General features: G+C 41.1%; 1 protein-coding gene across 2 annotated transcripts in view; it reads left to right on the plus strand.

Moving 5' to 3' along the window:
* Window positions 1-21528, plus strand: part of TOR3A (torsin family 3 member A) — a 267583-nt gene that overhangs the window by 221907 nt on the left and 24148 nt on the right. For both annotated transcript variants that reach the window (XM_044085239.1, XM_044085240.1), the window contains exon 5: window positions 15358-15497. In XM_044085239.1, the coding sequence (XP_043941174.1) occupies window positions 15358-15497 (140 nt within the window). The remainder of the gene's footprint in view (window positions 1-15357; window positions 15498-21528) is intronic.

Raw genomic sequence — 21528 nt, forward strand, 5'->3', positions numbered from 1 at the left:
TTTTTGAGAGAACCTCCGCATATGTTAATTTATGTGGTGGATGTGTACTATGTGTATGAGTAGTGGTACAATGTGCATGAGTAGGGATGGGCAAGTTGACAACCTCTTCAGTGTGAGAGAGCAGGGATTCAAGAGTCTTGGTGTAGATGCATCTCTCACACTCTGTTCTAGAATGAGTTATTAGTAGAGGGCTGTCAGCATACATGAGGCAGTTGCTACACTGCCTCAGGAGACCCAAGTCTACAAGGCTGCAGGAAAAACAAGGATAGTCCAACTGTCCATAATGCTAGGTTTGAAGAAATGTTATCATAAAGGGGTTGCTTTCTGGACTAATCTAGGAGGTGCTCTGTAGATTGGTATTTCTGACAGGGTTTTTGGCTGGTGGTTTAATAGGTCACAGCTTACTAGCAATACTACTTAGACCGGAGATGTACTAAGGATGAGGACTACACTAATGTACTGCAGCTGTATCTAAGGGAACAATTGTCTAAATTATCTGTCCAGCTATGGTGCATAATAGCGCAGCAGTGCATGGGGCTGCATGATGCGCAAACACGCAGAAACAAATGCAGGGCTTAAATACAAGAAGTTAAAAACATTAAAAAAAAATGTTTAAAAACTCAAAATAACCAATGAGATTGCTTACTCCAAGCCTTAGACTAATCACCCTTCACCAACAGGTTCCATTCAGCACACGTCTCTCACAAGGGTGCAGAAGTGGTCCCTTCCAATCAAAGATGTTTTGGAAAATGGGCTCAGAATACAATAGCCATTACAAACAGACCCAGACGCAGCAAACCTGCATCTGGACTATGCCACAGCTAGTAGCTACACCAATTTAAGTGAGAAACACTAAATAATATTTTAAACAGCAGAAAAACAGCAGTGAGACACTAAAACATGTTTTAAACACCAGAAAAACAGCAAACAAATCAGTTATTTTAAACGCTGCTTGGCAGGAAAACAGAACAAACAGAAGAGATGCTTTGCAAACAGTGAAAAGTAGCAACAATTACTTTGCAAACAGTGAAAATAGCAAAAAAAGCTTTGCAACAGTGAGAACAGCAACAAAATATGATTTAACAGGCACAGTAAGGCAGACAAATGCAGTAGACACAGTGAAGTGTAGGTTACAGTAAGTATTAAATAAGCAAAACATAATAAAAAGTGCAGTAAATCGTATAATCATGCAGAAAAAAAGCAATGTATCGTTTTTGGGAAGCTCAGAAGCCTCTAGTTGTCTGGTATCAAAACACGGAGTTGTGGCTGGTAGCCCACCTCAGTTCAGCTTTGTTCAAACAAGCAGAAACCTGCTCAAATGCAGGACTTAAATACCAGAAGTTGAAAACTTAAAAAAAAATTTTTTTTTAAAAATTCAAAACAACCAACAAAGGTGCTTACTCCAAGCTCTAGACCAATCACCCTTCACCAGAATGGTTCCAGTCAGCCCACTTCTCTCACAAAGGTACAGAAGGACCCCTTCCAATCAAAGATGGCTTAGAAAATGTGCTCAGAATGCAACAACAACTACAAACAGACCCAGATGCAGCAAACCTGTATCTGGACTATGCTACAGCTGCTAGCTACACTAATTTAGGCAGGAAACACTAAAAACAATATTTTAAACAACAGAAAACAGCAAGGAGACACTAAAGAATGTTTTAAACAGCAAACAAATCAGTTATTTGAAACACTGCTTGGCAGGAAAACAAAACAAACAGAACAGATGTTTTGCAAACAGTGAAAAGTACCATAATTAGACTCAACAAGGCCTTACTATGTATAGGCAATTCCGATTCTGTATCATAGCTCAAAAAAATTATTTCCTTGGGTACACCAATTTGCTCACCCAGTATCTCTGACAGAGTAGTCTGCAGGGAATCTTTAAAGTCTGCCAATTCATTGTACTCCCAGAAAATATGTTCCCAGTTACCTCTTTCTTCCCCATCACACCTCCAACATTTGCTGTCTACCTGAGAAGGAGTTTACTTAGGGTATAAAAATGTCTATGTAAACACTTCCAAGCAAAGATCCTACATCTTCTCGACTTTGTTGCATATTGGAGAGACATACATATATCCCCCAGTGTGTTTCTTTGTGAATTGCTTATCTAATCTCTCTTCCCAAGCCTTTCTTACATCCTCTGATTGATTCTTATAGTTATCATGCAATATTTTATATGCTGTACTAATTATTCCTTTCTTAACAACAACTTCTCTTCTAGATTATACTAACAACTCCACCAGTGTTGGTCTTTAGTTTAGGACCCCGTTTCTTTCTCTTTGCCTATACTCTGATGTCAGTCCTTGATCTAGGGAAGGCAGTCTCTAACCTGCAGTCCAAATAAGTTCTTGGTGTCTTCCCATTACCCTTTGCTCTCTAGTTATTTGCTCCCAATACCTTGGTTCCTTTGCCAGTTTTCTCCAATAAATGCCAACCTCCTTTGCCTATTGTCAGTATCCCTAATTGCAGTCATCCCTCTCAGCAAAATATCCTTTCTCCATCCCAGTGTTGGCATAGTTCTTAGAATACTTTCTGCTACAGGAGGTTCAGTGTTGACCATTCACTCCTCCCATCCCATCTAGGCCAGCTCCTCAAGCTGGGTCATCTGTGGCATAGTCAGAGCTCCATCCTTATATGCCAGAGAGCCTACACTTTTTGTAAACAAAAAAAAAAAATGAGAGAAATAGAGAAACACTCTGGAATTGTAAAAAAATGTATTCAGTATTGGACAGTTGCTCATGAGATGATAAACAGTCCAACTTGCATCATTGGCTTGTACTTCTCATTCAAAGGCTCTGACATACTGGCAGAAGCCTTTGTTTGTCCCTGTCACAGAGCTAATGACACCACTGCTATCATTGTGTTGAGGGGATGACAGGACTCTAGAAAGAGAAGCTCACAAATGTAGTTCTCCGGTATGTAAAGTGCTCAGAGATCAAACAAAGGCAAGAACACTACCCAGCAGAAAAGTACAGTATGACAGGACTGCCACCACTGTGATGGTGAGATATGACCACAGCTAACACTGTGAACCCCATTGGCAGGATGCTACCCACCATGATATATGGTTGGCACTGATGAGGTTTGAGTTCTACCAGTATCAACCAAGGGTGAAGAAATGGCAAGAAAGTGAACAAAAGTCTGTTAGAATGAAAGGGAATATGTATTACTGCTATGGTTATAGGTTTCCAACAGTCACACCCAAACCGGAATGCACACAGGTCATTTACAGGGGTGAGGCCAAGCATCCCCGGGCCCCTTCCTCACCACTTGTCTTTGAACCAGTGTCTTCCATTGTATCTTTATCTGTGGTAACTGCCTTTCGCACAAAGTGCTGTTTGCACACACACACACACACACACACACACACACACACACACACACACTCTCTCTCGCTCTCACACACACACACACACACACACACACACACACACACACACACACACACACACACTTTCCAGGGAAGACTGTTAGAATTCTCAAATTCCTCTCAGCCTTCTTCCAGACATTGTGGTAGTGCTACTACTGTGTATTAGGGGTTGTTGCTGTTAATTAAGCCAAAATAATATAAATGATCTCTTTATTTATTTTGTTTTTGTTTTGGGGGAGCTTTTTGTCCCCTCTGCATCATCCTACAGCTCCCCACCCATTGCTCCACATCCATTTCTGTGTCTGCCAGCCACTTCTTCTTAACTCCCCAGACTTCCTCTGATAGTAGGACTGAGGCTCGAACAGATCTTAAGCTTGTCCTGGGGTCTAGCCATTAGTATCCACTGGGAGGGTTTACATTTTGATCTACCCTGTTACCCCCTCATGATTCCCATGGTAATGTGCAAGGGGTGACCATGCAATGGGGACATGTAGTGTTTCGCCAAGCTCTGCAGCAGCTCAGCCATGCCACCACCCTTTTCCCCACCAGGGATAGTTGCAGGAGACTCGCACAGAAATACTGTCCCACCAGGAATGGTAAGACCCATCCCTGCCAGTTCGTCAGTTGCCCTAGCTGCTAATGAAACCTGTGTTGGTGGGCCCTTAGTCAGGGAAACCAAAGTGGCTAATGAAACTCTTTCAATGATAGTAGACATAAGTAGTGTAATAGGAGACGTGCCACACAGTTTATTAACCAACAATGTAAATAACGCTTTTACTCTATGGTGCATAAATATAATAAATAATTAATGGATCATATTCACAATAGCTTAATGTTTAATAGAGGAACTTTTCTTAAATAATAAAGAAAGTAATGCAAATACAGAGTAGAATATAGGTAGTGTGCCATGCAGGGTGAAGTAAAAGGCAATTAAAAACAGAATGCAAAAATAATAAATATAAGTTCAACATACCCAAGTTCCCAGGTTATCTCTTACTGCAAAAATACTGTCCCTAACTCTTATATAATATCTTGTACTTTGAATCTACCACAAACAAGACAGCATCTTCTCCATATAGCATAGCATAGCACACAGCTATACACAGTTATATACCATGTTTTTCCCCTAGCCCTTGTGTTCATCACATGACATTATCTTCCTTTTGCTGACCTGTAGAAAAAGTAGTAGTTTAACCAATTTTTTCTGCTCATCATAGCAAAGTATCTCAAAAGCTTAATCATGTTAGTCCTGCAATAATAGAAAAGTACAGTTTTGTACCTACCATAAATGTAGATGTTCGAAGATCCACATTGCTGCAGTCCTTACACTTGGGTAGTCCGCTGTCCTCGGTCGGCCCGAATATCAAAGTATAAGGCTGGCGTCGGTCAGGCGCATTTAACTGGCGTCAGGGCGTCAGGGTACAAATCGCATGACCGACGTCATATCCTCAGTCTTTTCTTGCCCCAGATGTCAGAAGACCTTAAAAATAAAGGTCAAAACCAAAAGACAGCAAACAAATAACCAACCACCCTTGCACTAACTATATGTACAATATATATACAATATACACAATATGTACAACCCAACCCACACAACCACCTCCAACTACAGAGGGGAAGGAGGGATGGTAAATTGGACTGCAGCAATGTGGATCTTCGAACATCTACATTTATGGTAGGTACAAAACTGTACTATGTTCTTCATCTCACATTGCTGCAGTCCTTACACTTGGGTAGAATCCCAAAGCAGAGGTAAGGGAGGATGGCTAACTACAAGGAAGCAGGAGCTGCCAAAATGCCCTGCAAAACCGTAGTGGCAAAACCAGCCCTGGACTTACAGTAAAGTGGCAGGTGATAATGCCTAGAGAAAGTATGCACAGAACTCCAAGTAGCTGCCTCCAAAATATCCTTGGTTGCCACTCCCTCAAAAAGCTGTTGAAGTGGCAGTAGCCCTAGTGGAATGAGGCCTAATCCCAGCTGGAACCTCCTTGCCATGATGGGAATAACAGAAAGCAATGCAAAACCCAATCCACTTAGAAATAGTTTGTTTTGACACAGGCTTGCCCTGAGAACTCAAAGCAAAAGAAACAAACAACTGCTGAGACTGCCTGAACCCTTTAGTTCTGTCCAAATAATAACGAACTGCCTGTGTACATCCAAAGTGTGCAAAATCTTTTCCCCTTATTTTGGGGATTTGCATAAAAGTAGGCAAATGAATAGTCTGGTTTAAAGCCACACTAGAAACCACCTTAGGCATAAAGGAAGGATTAGTGCGTAATGATACCCTATCCTTATGGAAAATCAAGAAAGGCTCAACTGCCATAAGGGCCTGCAATTCAGAAACCCTTCTTGCAGAGGTAATGGCCAACAAAAAGCAGTCTTCCATGATAAATATTTCAACTCAGCAGTAGCTGCAGGCTCAAAAGGTTGTAGAGTGAGTTTCTCCAACACAAAATTGAGATCCCAAGCAGGAGTAGGAGCTTTCTGGGGGTCTGATATTCTTAAGCCCCTCTAAGAAATTCCTTGAACAAAGGATGAGAAAACAATGGCGGGTCATAATCATAGTGAGCTGAAATTGCTGCAGCATGAACTTTAATAGAAGAGAAAGACAAACCTTTGTCTAGTAACTCAGTAAGATATTGAAGAGCCACACACAAATTAGGCTCAGAAACATCAAAATCTTTTGCTGCACTCCAAAATAAAAATCTCTTCCATTTATCTGCGTACACTTTCCTTGTACTAGGCCTTCTAGCTATCAAAATAACATTCAAAACTTGCTGAGGAAGTGGAGGCCCACTATGGTTCAAAACAGAATATGCCAGGCTGTTAGGTGCAGAGAGTGAAGCTTGACATTGAGCAAATGGCTGTCCTCCTGTGACAACAGGTGTGGAATCGAAGGCAAAGGCCATGGAGGCTTCCGTACCAGACTTCTTAGTAATGGGTACCAGTGCTGTCGAGGCCAATCTGGAGCTATTAAAATCATCCTTGGCTTGTCCTGTCTGACCTTCAGAAGTACCTTTGGGAGGAGAGGCAGAGGTGGAAAGGCATACACATGAAGATTGCTCCAATTGAAAGAAAGAGCATCCACTCTCCAAGCTGTGGGATGAAACTTTTTGTACAAAACTTTGGCAGCTGATGGTTTAGTGGAGAAGAGAACAGATCTATGTCTGGAGTTCCCCATGACACTGTCAATTTCTGAAATACATGAGGATCCAATTTCCACTTTCGTGGGCAAGTGGGTCTTGGCTGATTACTCTGGACCTCAAGGAGGCATACCTGCATGTCCCTATCAGACACAGCTGCAGAAGATACCTCAGATTTCTTTGCAGGGCCAGGCATTATCAATTCTCAGCATTGCCATTTGGCATATCTCCCTGCCCAAGTATTCACAAAATGCCTGGCTTCAGTAATTGCTCATTGCAGGCTCCAGGGATACAAATTTACCCATTACCTGGACGACTGCCTCATACAAGCCAGACGACAAATTGATGTTGACAAAAACCTGGATTATGTCATCGATTACTTCAAGCTCTGGGATACACAGTCAACTTCCAAAGTCAAGACTGCAGCCATCCCAGCAAATAATCTTCTTAGGAGCCAAACTAGACACAGCCTCTCAGATGCACCTGACAGAAGACAAGCAAGAGAAGTTAACTCATTACTTCAAAGGTTTAGCAAAACTCACCCAGATGACTGCAAGGAGATTCCTACAGGCCCTGGGTTACATGGCATCCTGCATTCTCCTGGTTCCATTAGCAAGACTACACATGAGAAAGCTTCAGTGGTACCTAAAAGCATTTGGTCTCAGCACAGCAACAACTTGGAGACAATCATACCGCTCATTCCATGCCTACAAAAATTCCTATGGTGGGCCTCGGTGAGCCAGGCAAACACAGGTATGTCATTCAAAAACCACAGATAACACAGACCATGACCACAGGCGCCTCAGACCTTGGATGGGCGCACATGCAAGGCAGGTGTATACAAGGACAATGGTCTCAAAGGAAACACATCTGCATATAAACCAAAAGGAAATGCTGGCAGTAATGCATGCCATCAAGGCTTTTCAACACCAACTCCAGCAAGGCCATTTACTGATCACGGACAGACAACACCACTGTGATGTGGTACATAAACAAGCAAGGGGGCACTTACTCTTACCCCTTTGCAGACTGACAATGCATCTTTGGGAGAAATCACTGAGCCTAAACATCCAGTTACAATCCCAGTTTGTTCCAGGAAAAGACAATGTGTTGGCGGACAGCCTAAGCAGGAATTTCACAGATCCACACGAGTGGAGGTTACATCCGAAGGCCTTCAGACAACTCACTTCAACATGGGGCAAGCCAGAAGTGGACCTATTTGCCTTTCATCTCAACCATCTTCTGCAAAATTCTGCACAAGGACATACCATCCAAAAGCTTGGAAAATAGATGCCCTCTCATTCAACTGGAACTCCCTAACAATCTATGCATTTCCACCCCTGCCACTGATGACCTCAGTATTACTAAAGATCAAAGCAGAGAGACCCAAGGGAATCATAATAGCTCCGGACTGGCCAAGACAACACTGGTACCCATTACTACGGAGCATATGTCACACCAGGAGGTGGGCCCCTCCCCAATGGCCTCTACTTCTGACTCAACACAACTTCGAAACTGTGCATCCAAACCTACAGACACTGCAGCTAACAGCCTGGGAGATCCCATAAATAATTTCAGCCTATCTCTCTCCAAGGAAATACAGCGGATACTAACAGTGGCTCGAAGACCATCCACCAGAAAGGTTTATTTAGCAAAGTGGAAAAGATTCAGCAATTGGAATACCAACAAGGGACATGATGCATCATTGTTGAACATCCCACTCATCTTGGAATATTTGGCAGATATGTTAAAGAACGGACTCTCATATTCTTCCATAAAGATACATGCATCTGCTATTTCAGCTAGATACAACACTGATCCTCCTGTTTTTTCACACCCTTTACTAAGGCAATTCCTCAGGGGAATCAAGAACATTAAGCCACCAAGAAAGGCCCCAGTTCCAGCCTGGGACCTCAATTTTGTCCTAGAAAAACTGACTCTACCTCCATTTGAGCCAGCAGCTTCAGTTGACTTGCAATTTCTCTCATGGAAGACAGCTTTCCTGTTGGCAATTACATCAGCAAGAAGGGTTTCGGAGCTACAGGCCCTAATGGCAATACCACCCTTTATTATTTTTCACAGAGACAGGGTTTCATTAAGGACCAGCCCTACTTTTATGCCAAAGGTGGTATCTAGGGTTTCTTTAAATCAAGCCATTCATCTGCCTGCTTTCTTCCCCAAGCCTGAGAACAAGGGGGAAAGACTGTTGCATACCTTGGACATTCACAGACAACTTCGTTACTACCTGGACAGAACCAAGGAGAGTAGGAAGTCTGAACAACTCTTTGTAGCTTACGCCCCTGCAGTACAAGGAAAAGCAATTTCAAAACACACTATTTCAAAATGGATTGGACATTGCATCAGATTCTGTTATTCCTTTCATGGAAAGACTGTTCCAGCCAATGTCAGACCTCATTCCACCAGAGCTACAGCCACCTCCAGCATTCTTAAGAGGGTGCCTACTAAGGACATTCTAGAAGCTGCTACATGGAGCTCCGTGCGCCCATTCTCCAAACACTACAATCTCCCTCTATACTCCAGATCCAGAGCAGGCTTTGCTTGCAGTCCTGCAGGGTTTGATTGCCACACCATCTTTTTCCTAGAGCATTCCTCCTCCCCAGCTAAGCTATGGTATTCTACCCACATGTTATGACTGCAGTTGCATTCTTGAAGGACATAGTACAGTTTGTACCTACCATAAATGTAGATGTCCGATAGACATACAACTGCAGTCGAATTTTCCCACCCTCCATACCCCTCTATGCCTAGGGTCCACTCCTATCCCTGTTTCTCTTAGCTGGGGATATCTGTTATGGTGCATTTGTTTTATTGCTCATTTATTTGTTTGGAATCTGTTTTGTCTTCCAATTTGATTACAGCCTTCCTTGGAGGGCACCTGGCATCTGGGGCAAGAAACACTGAAGAAAATGGCATCGGCTGATGCTTATGTACTCCAGCCGCTCTGACGTCGGAGAGAAATGCGACATCAGCCGATGTCGGACCCAGACTTTGGAATCCGGCCGACCGAGGCCTGCCTGAGGCAGGACAACCCACATGTTATGACTGCAGTTGCATGTCTATCGGACATCTACATTTATGGTAGGTACAAAACTGTACTTTCTCCGGTATGTAAAGTGCTCAGAGATCAAACAAAGGCAAGAACACTACCCAGCAGAAAAGTACAGTATGACAGGACTGCCACCACTGTGATGGTGAGGTATGACTACAGCTACCACTGTGAACCCCATTGGCAGGATGCTACCCACCATGATATATGGTTGGCACTGATGAGGTTTGAGTTCTACCAGTATCAACCAAGGGTGAAGAAATGGCAAGAAAGTGAACAAAAGTCTGTTAGAATGAAAGGGAATATGTATTACTGCCCTGGTTATAGGTTTCCAACAGTCACACCCAAACCGGAATGCACACAGGTCATTTACATGGGTGAGGCCAAGCATCCCCGGGCCCCTTCCTCACCACTTGTCTTTGAACCAGTGTCTTCCAGTGTATCTTTATCTGTGGTAACTGCCTTTCGCACAAAGTGCTGTTTATACACACACACACACTCTCTCTCTCTCACACACACACACACACACACACACACACACACACACACACACACTTTCCAGGGAAGACTGTTAGAATTCTCAAATTCCTCTCAGCCTTCTTCCAGACATTGTGGTAGTGCTACTACTGTGTATTAGGGGTTGTTGCTGTTAATTAAGCCAAAATAATATAAATGATCTCTTTATTTATTTTGTTTTTGTTTTGGGGGAGCTTTTTGTCCCCTCTGCATCATCCTACAGCTCCCCACCCATTGCTCCACATCCATTTCTGTGTCTGCCAGCCACTTCTTCTTAACTCCCCAGACTTCCTCCGATAGGACTGAGGCTCGAACAGATCTTAAGCTTGTCCTGGGGGTCTAGCCATTAGTATCCACTGGGAGGGTTTACATTTTGATCTACCCTGTTACCCCCTCATTATTCCCATGGTAATGTGCAAGGGGTGACCATGCAATGGGGACATGTAGTGTTTCGCCAAGCTCTGCAGCAGCTCAGCCATGCCACCACCCTTTTCCCCACCAGGGATAGTTGCAGGAAACTCGCACAGAAATACTGTCCTACCAGGAATGGTAAGACCCATCCCTGCCAGTTCGTCAGTTGCCCTAGCTGCTAATGGAACCTGTGTTGGTGGGCCCTTAGTCAGGGAAACCAAAGTGGCTAATGAAACTCTTTCAATGATAGTAGACATAAGTAGTGTAATAGGACACATGCCACACAGTTTATTAACCAACAATGTAAATAACGCTTTTACTCTATGGTGCATAAATATAATAAATAATTAATGGATCATATTCTAATAGCAATGTTTAATAGAGGAACTTTTCTTAAATAATAAAGAAAGTAATGCAAATACAGAGTAGAATATAGGTAGTGTGGCATGCAGGGTGAAGTAAAAGGCAATTAAAAACAGAATGCAAAAATAATAAATATAAGTTCAACATACCCAACTTCCCAGGTTATCTCTTACTGCAAAAATACTGTCCCTAACTCTTATATAATATCTTGTACTTTGAATCTGCCACAAACAAGACAGCATCTTCTCCACATAGCATAGCATAGCACACAGCTATACACAGTTATATACCATGTTTTTCCCCTAGCCCTTGTGTTCATCACATGACATCATCTTCCTTTTGCTGACCTGTAGAAAAAGTAGTAGTTTAACCAATTTTTTCTGCTCATCATAGCAAAGTTTCTCAAAAGCTTAATCATGTTAGTCCTGCAATTATAGAAACTGCCAGTACATACACAGAACTACTTCCTTCCCTTCATTCCACCCTGGTATGGCTTACTGAAATGCAAGCATCAGCAATTGCATCACAAAAAACAGTTGATGGCCTTTCATTCTGTTTTGTTATATTCACAAGAGAAGTCAGCAAGTCTGGAGGTCCAACAAAGTTCAAAAGACATCTCTTGTTCTTTTGTATTCAAAAAGACAAAAGGCGCACATTCCTAGTCATGAAAACAAACAAACATATTGCCTTACTGGTAGGTCTGTAATTTTGCCAACCCCAGACTATACTGAGACAAACCTTCTCTGTGACTGCATAAGATTACTCCTTGGGTTGAAGTCTGCAGTTGGTGCTCTTCTACCTCTGTGGAACCCTAAGTATAACCCCTACCCCATAGTTAGAAACATCTACCTGTAAAAAGAATTTTTGACTATAATCTGGACTGGCTGTAATTCTGGAGGGGGGGGGGGGCACTAAAAGCATCCTTTAGCTTTTGGAATGCCTGCTCATAAGCAGGCGTCCAGACAACCTTATCTGGTCTGTTCATCCTGGTAAGGTCCGTAAGGGAAGTAGCCATCATACTACACTGGGAAACAAATTTCCTGTAGTACCTTGCTGTCCTTAAGAATATCACGGCTTGTTTCTTGATTGTGTGGGTGGTCCATGCCCATATAGCCTCAGCCTTGGCAGGTTTTGACCTAATTGTTCAACCTTCCACTTTGTAATCCAAATAAAATACGTTTGACATAACCACCTGACACTTTTTAGCCTTAATAGTCAGCCCTGCCCTTTGTAGTCTACTAAAGACTTTCCTGTCATGTTGCACATGCTCTGCCCAGGACCTGTTGTAAGTAGCAGAATCAGACAGATAAGCAAGAACATAATCTGCTGCCACTGCTAGACCAGCCTCTGGAAAGGTGCTGGGGAACTCTTCATACCAAAGAGCAACTCAACACAAAATAGACTGAAACATGGTCACCAAAACTGACCTCTCCTTGGCTGCAAGGTTAACAGACAGTGACCCTAGTTAGTAGTAATTGGGTATGTAGCCCCACCTACATGCTGTAAGGCTTCATCTGACCTGGGCATAAGGTAAGCATGTGATTCTATCTGACTGTTCAGATTCCTGAAGTTCACACAAAAGTGGAAGCTGCCATCTTTCTTTGGTATTAGCACCACTGATGAAGCCCAGGGACTGCTTGGATTACTCCTATTCTAGCATATCCATCAGTTCCTCTTCCAGGCAAGCTATTAGGGGCTTGTTTGATGGTCCTAGGGTCCTGTGTTTACATGGTGCTCCACCAGATGGGTACCAGTAAACATATCCTGTATTTCCTGCATCTGGCTAAACCGTTAGTTGTGGAAGGAGGACCACCTCATACTTGTCTGTGTCAGACTGAGCATCAGTGAGGAGGTCTCCTTCCAGATTCCCCCCCCCCCCCGGCTCTTCCTGCAATTCATTGCAGATACTAAGTTCCAGGGGTTCTCTGTCCTGATAGGGCTTTATCATGTTAGCACAGTATAGTTTGTGCTTCTACCTGCTACCTGGAACCTCTGCCATGTAGTTGACATCACTCACATTTTTTACAATGGTGAAATGGTCCTCCCAGGCTGCCTGGAGCTTGTTGCATCTTATAGGGATAAGTACCATCACCTGTTGTCCTATAGAATACTCTCTGACTCTGGCTGTCCTATCACATCAGACATTTTTCTGCTGTTGAGTCTGTGCCAGCTCCCCATAAACACCTTAATCCTAGTCCTGAGGTTTAGGAAATACTCTACAACATACTCCATACTGTAATCACACTCATCACAAATTAAATCCTGAACCCCCCACCTTCTGACCATACAGTAGCCCAAACAGTGAAAAATGTGTTTTCCTGGGGCACCTTGTAGTATGCAATGAGAAAATGGGCAGATGCTTATCCCACTTCATCTTGCACTGGTTTGCAAATGCCCTCAGTGTGATCTTTAGTGTACAATTAAATCTATCCACTAGGCTTTTTGTCTGTGCATGGTAGGGTGTAGTCTTTAGCTGCTTTATCCCACAGCATGGCCACAAACATGCCAGCAAGCCTGACACAAAATTGGCACCTCTGTCCGTCAGTACTGGGTTTGAGTCCCAAATGAGGGCTAACATTTTACAGCTCAAATGGTGTAGTGGTACATTGCTCTGACTATAGTGTACAGGGTATTTCCCTAGGAAAATCTAACCTTCTGAAATGTCTAGCAAAGCATTAATTATCTTCTCTGCTTCATTGAAAGATGGATTCACTGCCTCAGGGTATATAGTGGCCAGATCCAACCCTACCAGTATACATTTATTACCTTTGGAACTTGGGGTACTCAGAGGTCCCACAATATTCACAGCCACCTTCTGAAATGGCTCCTGAATAACAGGCAAAGGCTTTAGTTCAGCCTTAGCTTTTTCTCCAAACTTGTCACTATGCATTACTTATTGTCTTGTGTTAACAGCCCCTCTCTGTCAGTCCTCCTAGTAATTCTATTAATTATTTTGTTTGTGATATACAGGTCAGTCCTGTATTGACACAATAATGCTCAAAGATTCCCCAACCTGATGTGTACTAAGGCCTTCTGTAATAGAAACTGCATAATACCTCACAAAGAGGATTACCGGCCTCAAACAGATGCCCTAGCAGACCGTCTCAGAAAAGTCCAGCTTTACTCCGTTGTAAATAGTCTACTCAGAGGCGATCTCTGCCTAACATACAAAGCTATGTCAAACCCAGAGCTGTTGGACATGCTCCACTTAAAGAAATCCCATCCCTCCGAGCTACACGCTCTAGGGACCTAAACCTTGTCACCACAATAAACAAAACATGCTGGATGGATAGATAGATTCCTGTCCCAGCGACTTCCCATACTCTGGAACAAACTACCTATCTATATCAAACAAAGCTCCTCATTAGCACTCCAAGAAAAATCTTGATGATTGGATGGGAAATAGGAAATTCACCCCGGGGATCACCTCTGTGGCTCTGCCCGACAGGGGCACAGGAAAATAATTTTCTTGGGTGGTGAAAGCCAGGGTACCTTTTTGGCTAGACTTGTATAGGCCCTAGGGCCGATAGCCTAGTTCCTACCTATGAACCTATATGACCTTTCTGTTCTGCCTCTCTCCACTGTTCATTCGCTTTCTAGTATTTTAAGTAGGCAGTGCCTGAAATGGGTCCATTTTGATTAGTTTATGTATTATGTATTTATTTTGTTTATATTTGCTAACTGAGGTAAGACCACTGATCCATATGGACCTTTTTCAGACTCCACTCTGGAACACTTCCTGGTTAAAGTTTCTTGCACAGAGTCTCAGATTGAGCAAATGGAGGCTAAGGAATCGAACCATGGACCACAGAAAGGAGCTCATCAACAGCTCATAGTTGTAATTCTCTGTCTTGACCGTCAGACTAAATAAATCTGCACAGTGAATGCTACAGTCATACTGTCTGTCTTTTTAACAATTTGTTATACCCACACCTTGAAGTACACAGCTTAGGGTGGCAATTAATTGAATTCTGGTTCCATATCCTTACCATCCGTAGAAGTCCTGAACACTTTTGCATGGTTAGAACACACAGGGCATTAGTGTCTCTCTCGTACTGTTTTAGCCATGTGAGATCGCTTTAAATGTCCACTAGTGCTGTAAGTGCTACTTTGCATTGTAGTTATTTGAGTTTTGCCCCATACAAGTACGACAACAGGAATAATCTGGTCTGGGAGTTTAAAATGGCTAAATGGGAGTTCTTATGCTGTCTTCAGTCTGTTAGTACTTGATGTAATGTTTTGTGCTTTATATGAATTTGTGTCTCCCTTTCAGCTGTATTTCCTCATTATGTGGTAGTCTTCCATGAAGTACTTGTTTCTTTCTTTCTTATCTAGTTTAATACTAACTGCCTTGCCTGTACACAGTTGTATAACTTTTTCTGACCCACGTTCCATCTGTTCAGGTAGGATAGAATTGTCTGACAGATGTCACTCATATGCACCAGTAAACAGTAACCTTTAGTCTTTCTGTCTCTTATTTGTAGCAATTTGGCAGGTAGCACCATCATGGAGCTAACACTTCAGTTTTGGCGAGCTGGGAAGAGCCGAGAAGAAATCACCATGGAAGACATAGAGCCTCAGATAAGGGAGGAAATGCTCATTGCTGAAGGTACCGCACCTAACGGTGAGGAAAAGGCTGGCACTTTTTTTTTCAAACACCTTTATTAAATTATCACTTGTGGAATAGACACATTTCCATTCATATAAAAGTAATCAAACTATATTAACATAAAAAACATTATACTTCACATGTATTGCTATATATCATATAATACAGGCAATATAAAATACATTATTCAATTCCTGCCTTTTTTAAAAAAAGAAACATCTTTATTAAACCATCACTTACTACAGAGGCAATCATACATTTATATAAATGAAAACAACCACACCGACACACTCCTAGTTGCAAGCATTTTACATCACTTATAATCTACCCAGTCATTCTCATTCAAATATCACATAGCTCATTTAAGTCCTCCTGCTGCTTTTTAAACGTTATTCCTCCCTTGTATGTATTGTTCCCACAATTCACATTTTTTTTCCTATGTAGTTTGCTCTTACCCTTTTCTAAAGATCTCAGTTCCAGTTGTTTTATCTCTGTTTCTATATTCACTACTTCCAGTATAATTGGTTTAAATTTTGATTTCCCTTTTCTAGTAACTGCTTTTTTGGTAGCCACCATTATTAGACATAGCAACGTCTTACAGCTCAGAAAAGTCATCTCCCTTGTCAGACCAATCTGCTCACCCAGCATCTCTGACAGTGCATCCCAGAGGGAATCCTTAAAGTCTGCCAACTCACTGCACTCCCAGAAAATATGTTCCCAATTACCTCTTTCTTCCCCTTCACACCTCCAACATTTATTGTCTGCTGGAGGAAAATTTCTCTGGAGTCTACTTTGGGTATAGAAATATTTATGTAAACATTTCAAGACAAAAATCCTAAATCTTCTAGATTTTTTGTTGAAGATGCTGATGCTTATACTTTTTGTAATGTGTGTGTGTTCATGCATGCCTACACACACACACACACACACACACACATATATATATATATATATATATATATATATATATATATATATATATATATATATATATATATATTTATCAATAGATCTTTGTAGTGAGGTGCAATATTTTCCAGCTTTAGGGGGAAGATGTCTCCCACTCTTAAGAAAAAACATTAAACCGAAGGGAAACTGGTATTACTCTATTTTTTTAATATCTTTATTAAATTATCACTTAAGACATAGGTAAACATACATCAACAGAGGACAGACCATTTTCATTTTTCCATTTAAATACATTATACATCATATATATTTTCTTTGCTACTATCATCAGTCCATCATTACATAAATTGCTGAATTCCTGCCTTTCTGTAAACCTCACTCCTGTTCCTGAACATTACTATGCATGTGTTGTTCCCACAATTCCCATTTATTTCTATGTAATTTGCTCCTTCCGTATTCATAAGATCCCTCTTTCCTTTCTTTAAGCTCTTTTATAATACTCTATACTTCAAACACAGTTAGTGTAGATTTTCATTTTCTAGTAATTGCTTTTTTGGCAACCAACACAATTAAGCTTAATAAGGCCTTACTATGTCTAGGCAATTCAGATCCTGTGTCCCAGCTCAGAAGAATCCTTTCCTTCATTACAGTTAGCTGCTCACCCAGTGTTTCTGACAGAGTACTCTGTAAGGCATTTTTAAACTCTGCCACTTCATTACACTACCAAAACATATGTTCTCAGTTACCTGATTCTTCCTTATCACACCTCCAACATTCACTGTCCACCTGAGGAGAAAAACTGGTACTTCCAGAGTAATAAAGTTGCTGGCTGAGTCCCTTTAAAATGAGGGAAAAAATAACCACAAACTGTAGCAGTTTCACCTGAGATTTCAGAGTAATCAAGCACTTGTATCTTGTTTAGAAAACGAAGCTCTGTTAAAGGGGAATTCCCTCACCTTTTTAATATTTTTTTTATTTTTCAATAAAGAAATACTGATTTCTAAAAAAAATTCTAAGTTCTTCACGCCTTTGAAGTGTCAGCTGAGACTGACTAGAGTCTGAGGTTATTTCCTGATTTAAAGGAGTTCCAGCCAACAACTTAATGCTGAAGTAGTGGTTTTCCCTGTACTTTTATACATCTGTAATCTCCTTTATTAATTTATTAGCCTTTTTGTTCAGAAAAGTGAGAGATTCCTCCTTATGCCATGAAGTTAAGTTACTAGAGGGAGACAGGTCCAGCAGGTATGTTTCTGGCTCTGACCCATGACCTTCGCTTGGGAACAAATCACTCACTGGAGAGTAGGACATACTGATTTGTCTGAATTTTTTTTTTTTTTTGGGGGGGGGGGTATTCATAGGTTCATATCTAGGAATAACCACCAAGCCACAGTCATTTGAGTGCCTCTGCATGTCTTGATGGTAAAGGGGATATAAGTCATTCATGCCCCCATTTAACAAGAGGGATGTATAATTTTTTGCAAACAATGTACAAGTCTTATGGCATTTTCTGTCCAGTCCATGCAGCAGCTGTAGATTGAAGGTAGTTGCCCAGTCATAACATGGGATATCTGACAAGGTAATTGCTAGGTACCACAGAGGGTCATCTACAATAAAGCACAGACAGAATTTCAGCATCTAGGCTGTTTATGTGGTCACTGTCTCCTTTTTCTTAAAATATTTGGTCACTTACAGTTCACTAAGCCTTCATAGTCTTGTCTGTAAGAATTAATCGCCAACACAGACATGTACTGACTGTTAGAAAGTTTCTGTTCCAGTTCATTTATACGATCATAGGAAGTTACTAGGCTAATGGCCCTAGGGCCTTTACAAGCCTAGCCAAGTTTTACCTTATTTCCACTATCAGCACTTATCACCCCTGTCCAAGAAAGACACAGGTCGAAGCCCGGGGTGAATGTATGGTTATCCATCCAATTGTCCAGATTGCGTTTGAAGAGGGCCATTGAGGTGCTCTGTTTGACATGAAGTGGGAGTCTGTTCCAAAGGTGGGGTAACCTCTGAGAGACTAATCTCTCCCTCCAGCAGGTTCTATTAATGTCATACACCAGGTTAACCCATGCACCATTTGACTTGTGGATATGCAGCATATCCAATAAAGCAGGGTCAGAGATTGCCTTATATGCAAGGCAGAGATTGCCTCTGAGTCGTCTGTATGAAACAGAATAAAGTGACAGTGATTTCAGATGATCCACATAGGATAGATGCTAAAGACCTTGAATTTGCCTTATGAGGAACCTTTGTGGTATCTCCAATTATTGCAGGTGCTTGGAAAGGTACTTACCAAAAGGGGTGTTGTACTCCGTTATTGGCCTAATGAGTGAAGAGAACAGGGAGGTGATAACTTCTCATTTTCTTAAAGCAATGCCCTTATTTATGAGATGAACAATACAGAATGCCCTTCTTACCACAGTGGAGACATGGTGATCAAAGGCAAAGGTAAGGTTACTGTCAACCTGTGTGCCCATAGAGGCATAGGAGGTTACTAAGCTAATTGCCCTGGGGCCTTTACAAACCTAGCCAAGAGTTTATCCCCAAAAAAGAAACCTCAGTCAGCACCAGCCCAGGTCTGTCACCACAGAGTACATACTTAGGGTGTTGCTATTGATGTGGTTGTTAGCAGGAACATCTGTGGCACTATTTAGGAGAAACATAGAGGTATAAAAACGAAACATGGACATGGGAAGGAAAGAGAGATATGATATGGTGCAATGTTTATAAAATGAGAAAGCCAAATTAATCAACACAAAAAAGGTAGCCCAGATATTCAAATAGAAATACAGCCAAAGACATCCAGATACAGAAAATTTCACAATAAAAAATAAGATCACAAAGAGGGAGTGTAGAACTGAAAATTAGTAACGGAGAAGTTAAAGAAACAGAAACTGAGGTCATGGAGTACCTGCAAAGTGAAGGATTCAGTGTAGAAAAATTAACTCCGATAACAACACAACAGGAAAGAGCAATGGGCGCCTAAGTTAAGGAGAAACCAGTGGAGCAGGAAGCATCTAATCAGTTGACATATGGAGATACTTTGGAGTCTCCCAATGGAAACCAGTATAAATGTCCAGTTGGAGCTATACAGCAAGGGAAAGAACAGGAAACTGTGGCAAATCTAACACAGTCAATGTTGTGGTGTGATAGGCCAGTGATTACCCATATGAAAGAGCAACGGATGTCACAGGGTGAAACTGAAGAGAACGTGGCACAGGAAGAAGATCTGGCACTTTCTGTAGAATGCCCGCAGGAAATGGCAAACAAAGAATGTGCCCTCAGGTTAGAAGAAAATGATGTAAGAGAAGAGTTGCTTGATTTAATAGAGATGGACAGACATATTAAGATCACTAAAACGATAAGGATAAATACCAGCAATAACAAAGTCCCAAGTCGAAAAAAGTAAAAACTGTAGTCTCCAAAAAACAAAGTTGACTCAGAACTCCAGTATGTAGAATAAAAGCTTTCGTTATTCCATATACAGACATAAGTGATTTCGCAGAAATATTGCTTCATCAGATGTGATATTAAGATCAATGAAAGAAATAGACTACAGAAGGTCAGTGAAACCCAAAAAGTTAGAAGCGTGATAAATGAACACAGTAATTAGGACTGTCCATAGAGATCCATGCGATATAATAGAAGTAAATAGGATATGTTACTGTGCAACTAAATTAATAACAGATAAAGTCCTACCACAAGAACACAGGGTAGTAAGGGAAAGGACGGGGAGAAATCAAATGCCATCATGGAAGTATCGAATAGAGAAAGCTATAAAGCAATTAAGACAAGAAGTGTCACTGTTAGAACAAACAGTATAGAAGAGGGAACAGATCAACAAAAATACTCAGAAAGATAGACGTGATAAAAGCAATGCATAGTATTAAAACGGATCAGGATTTATGTACTGTCACAAATAATAAACTAAAAATATCAGCACAGGCAGAAAAACTTAGAAAATACACAGATAATTATAAAGGAAAAGTACAAAATAAGCAATATATTGATGACCCAAAAAAGTTTTATACAGAATTGGGAAACAAAGTAAAAGGAGTTGAAAGACCACAAAAAAAGAAGAAAGATACATTTTGGAGAAGTATCTATAAAGATCCTGTAGAGCATAACAACTATGCTAAATGGATAGAAGAAGTAAAAGAAAGAATAAGAAGTTCAAAGGTACAGGATATGAAATGGGATGAAGTAATGGCCAGAGAGATTGAAACAAAGTTAATAAAAGCCTCTAACTGGAAAACCCCAGGCCCAGAAGAAGTACCTAACTTCTGGCTAAAAGTATTAACATCTTTGCACGAAGATTTAGCCATGAGTAAGAACTATTTTTATGTGCACCCCGAACAGACACCAGCCTGGCTAACAACAGGAAAAACACTACATAAGAGTGAACCTGCAAGCTACCCTAAAACTATGAACCAATAATTTGCCTTCCAAAGGTGTATAAACTATACACTGTAATTAATGCCAACAGAGTTTATAATCATTCAGAAGAAAACTCAGTTATGGCAGTAGAGCAAAAGGGTAATAAATGAAAGTCATATGGAGCAAAGGATCATTTGTTGTTAAAGGAGTACCGCACCCACAGACTCAAAAAACATATTTAAAACATCATGGCATGATGTTTCCTACACTTTAACAGCACTCTGGGGTTATTTACAGGATTTTAAATATTTTTATATGTAATTACAGACTCTGACCACCTGGAGTACAGCATATTGACGTGGTTTGGATAAATCAGGTTGCCACTCAGTATCCCACAAGTCATTGTTTTGTTCAGAAATGTTACATCATGCAGGCCTGCATTTGCCTAAAGCTCTTGTCATTTCAAAGATGTTGCATGCATATAAAGTTCTTAGTAAAATAGAATAGTTAAAGTAACATTCCTTGCTGTTGAATGACTACTTAAAACTGAAACAGTGCAAATGTCACAGAACACACAGAAAGTGCTGTTTACTGCTGCCTTTTTCTAATTTAGTTTAAATGGCACTAATTTGTGAGACAATGAATTCCAGTTCTTTTACTTCAACGCTCACCCAGAACACCTAGTTTTTCTGGCTGTCAAAGCCCTGAGGGTAATTTGACCTTGTAATTTCATTGACTGGCAGATCTAATTTCA

The sequence above is a fragment of the Protopterus annectens genome, chromosome 10.part0 (assembly GCF_019279795.1).
Source record: "Protopterus annectens isolate FY-2018-M chromosome 10.part0, PAN1.0, whole genome shotgun sequence".
NCBI lineage: Eukaryota > Metazoa > Chordata > Ceratodontiformes > Protopteridae > Protopterus > Protopterus annectens.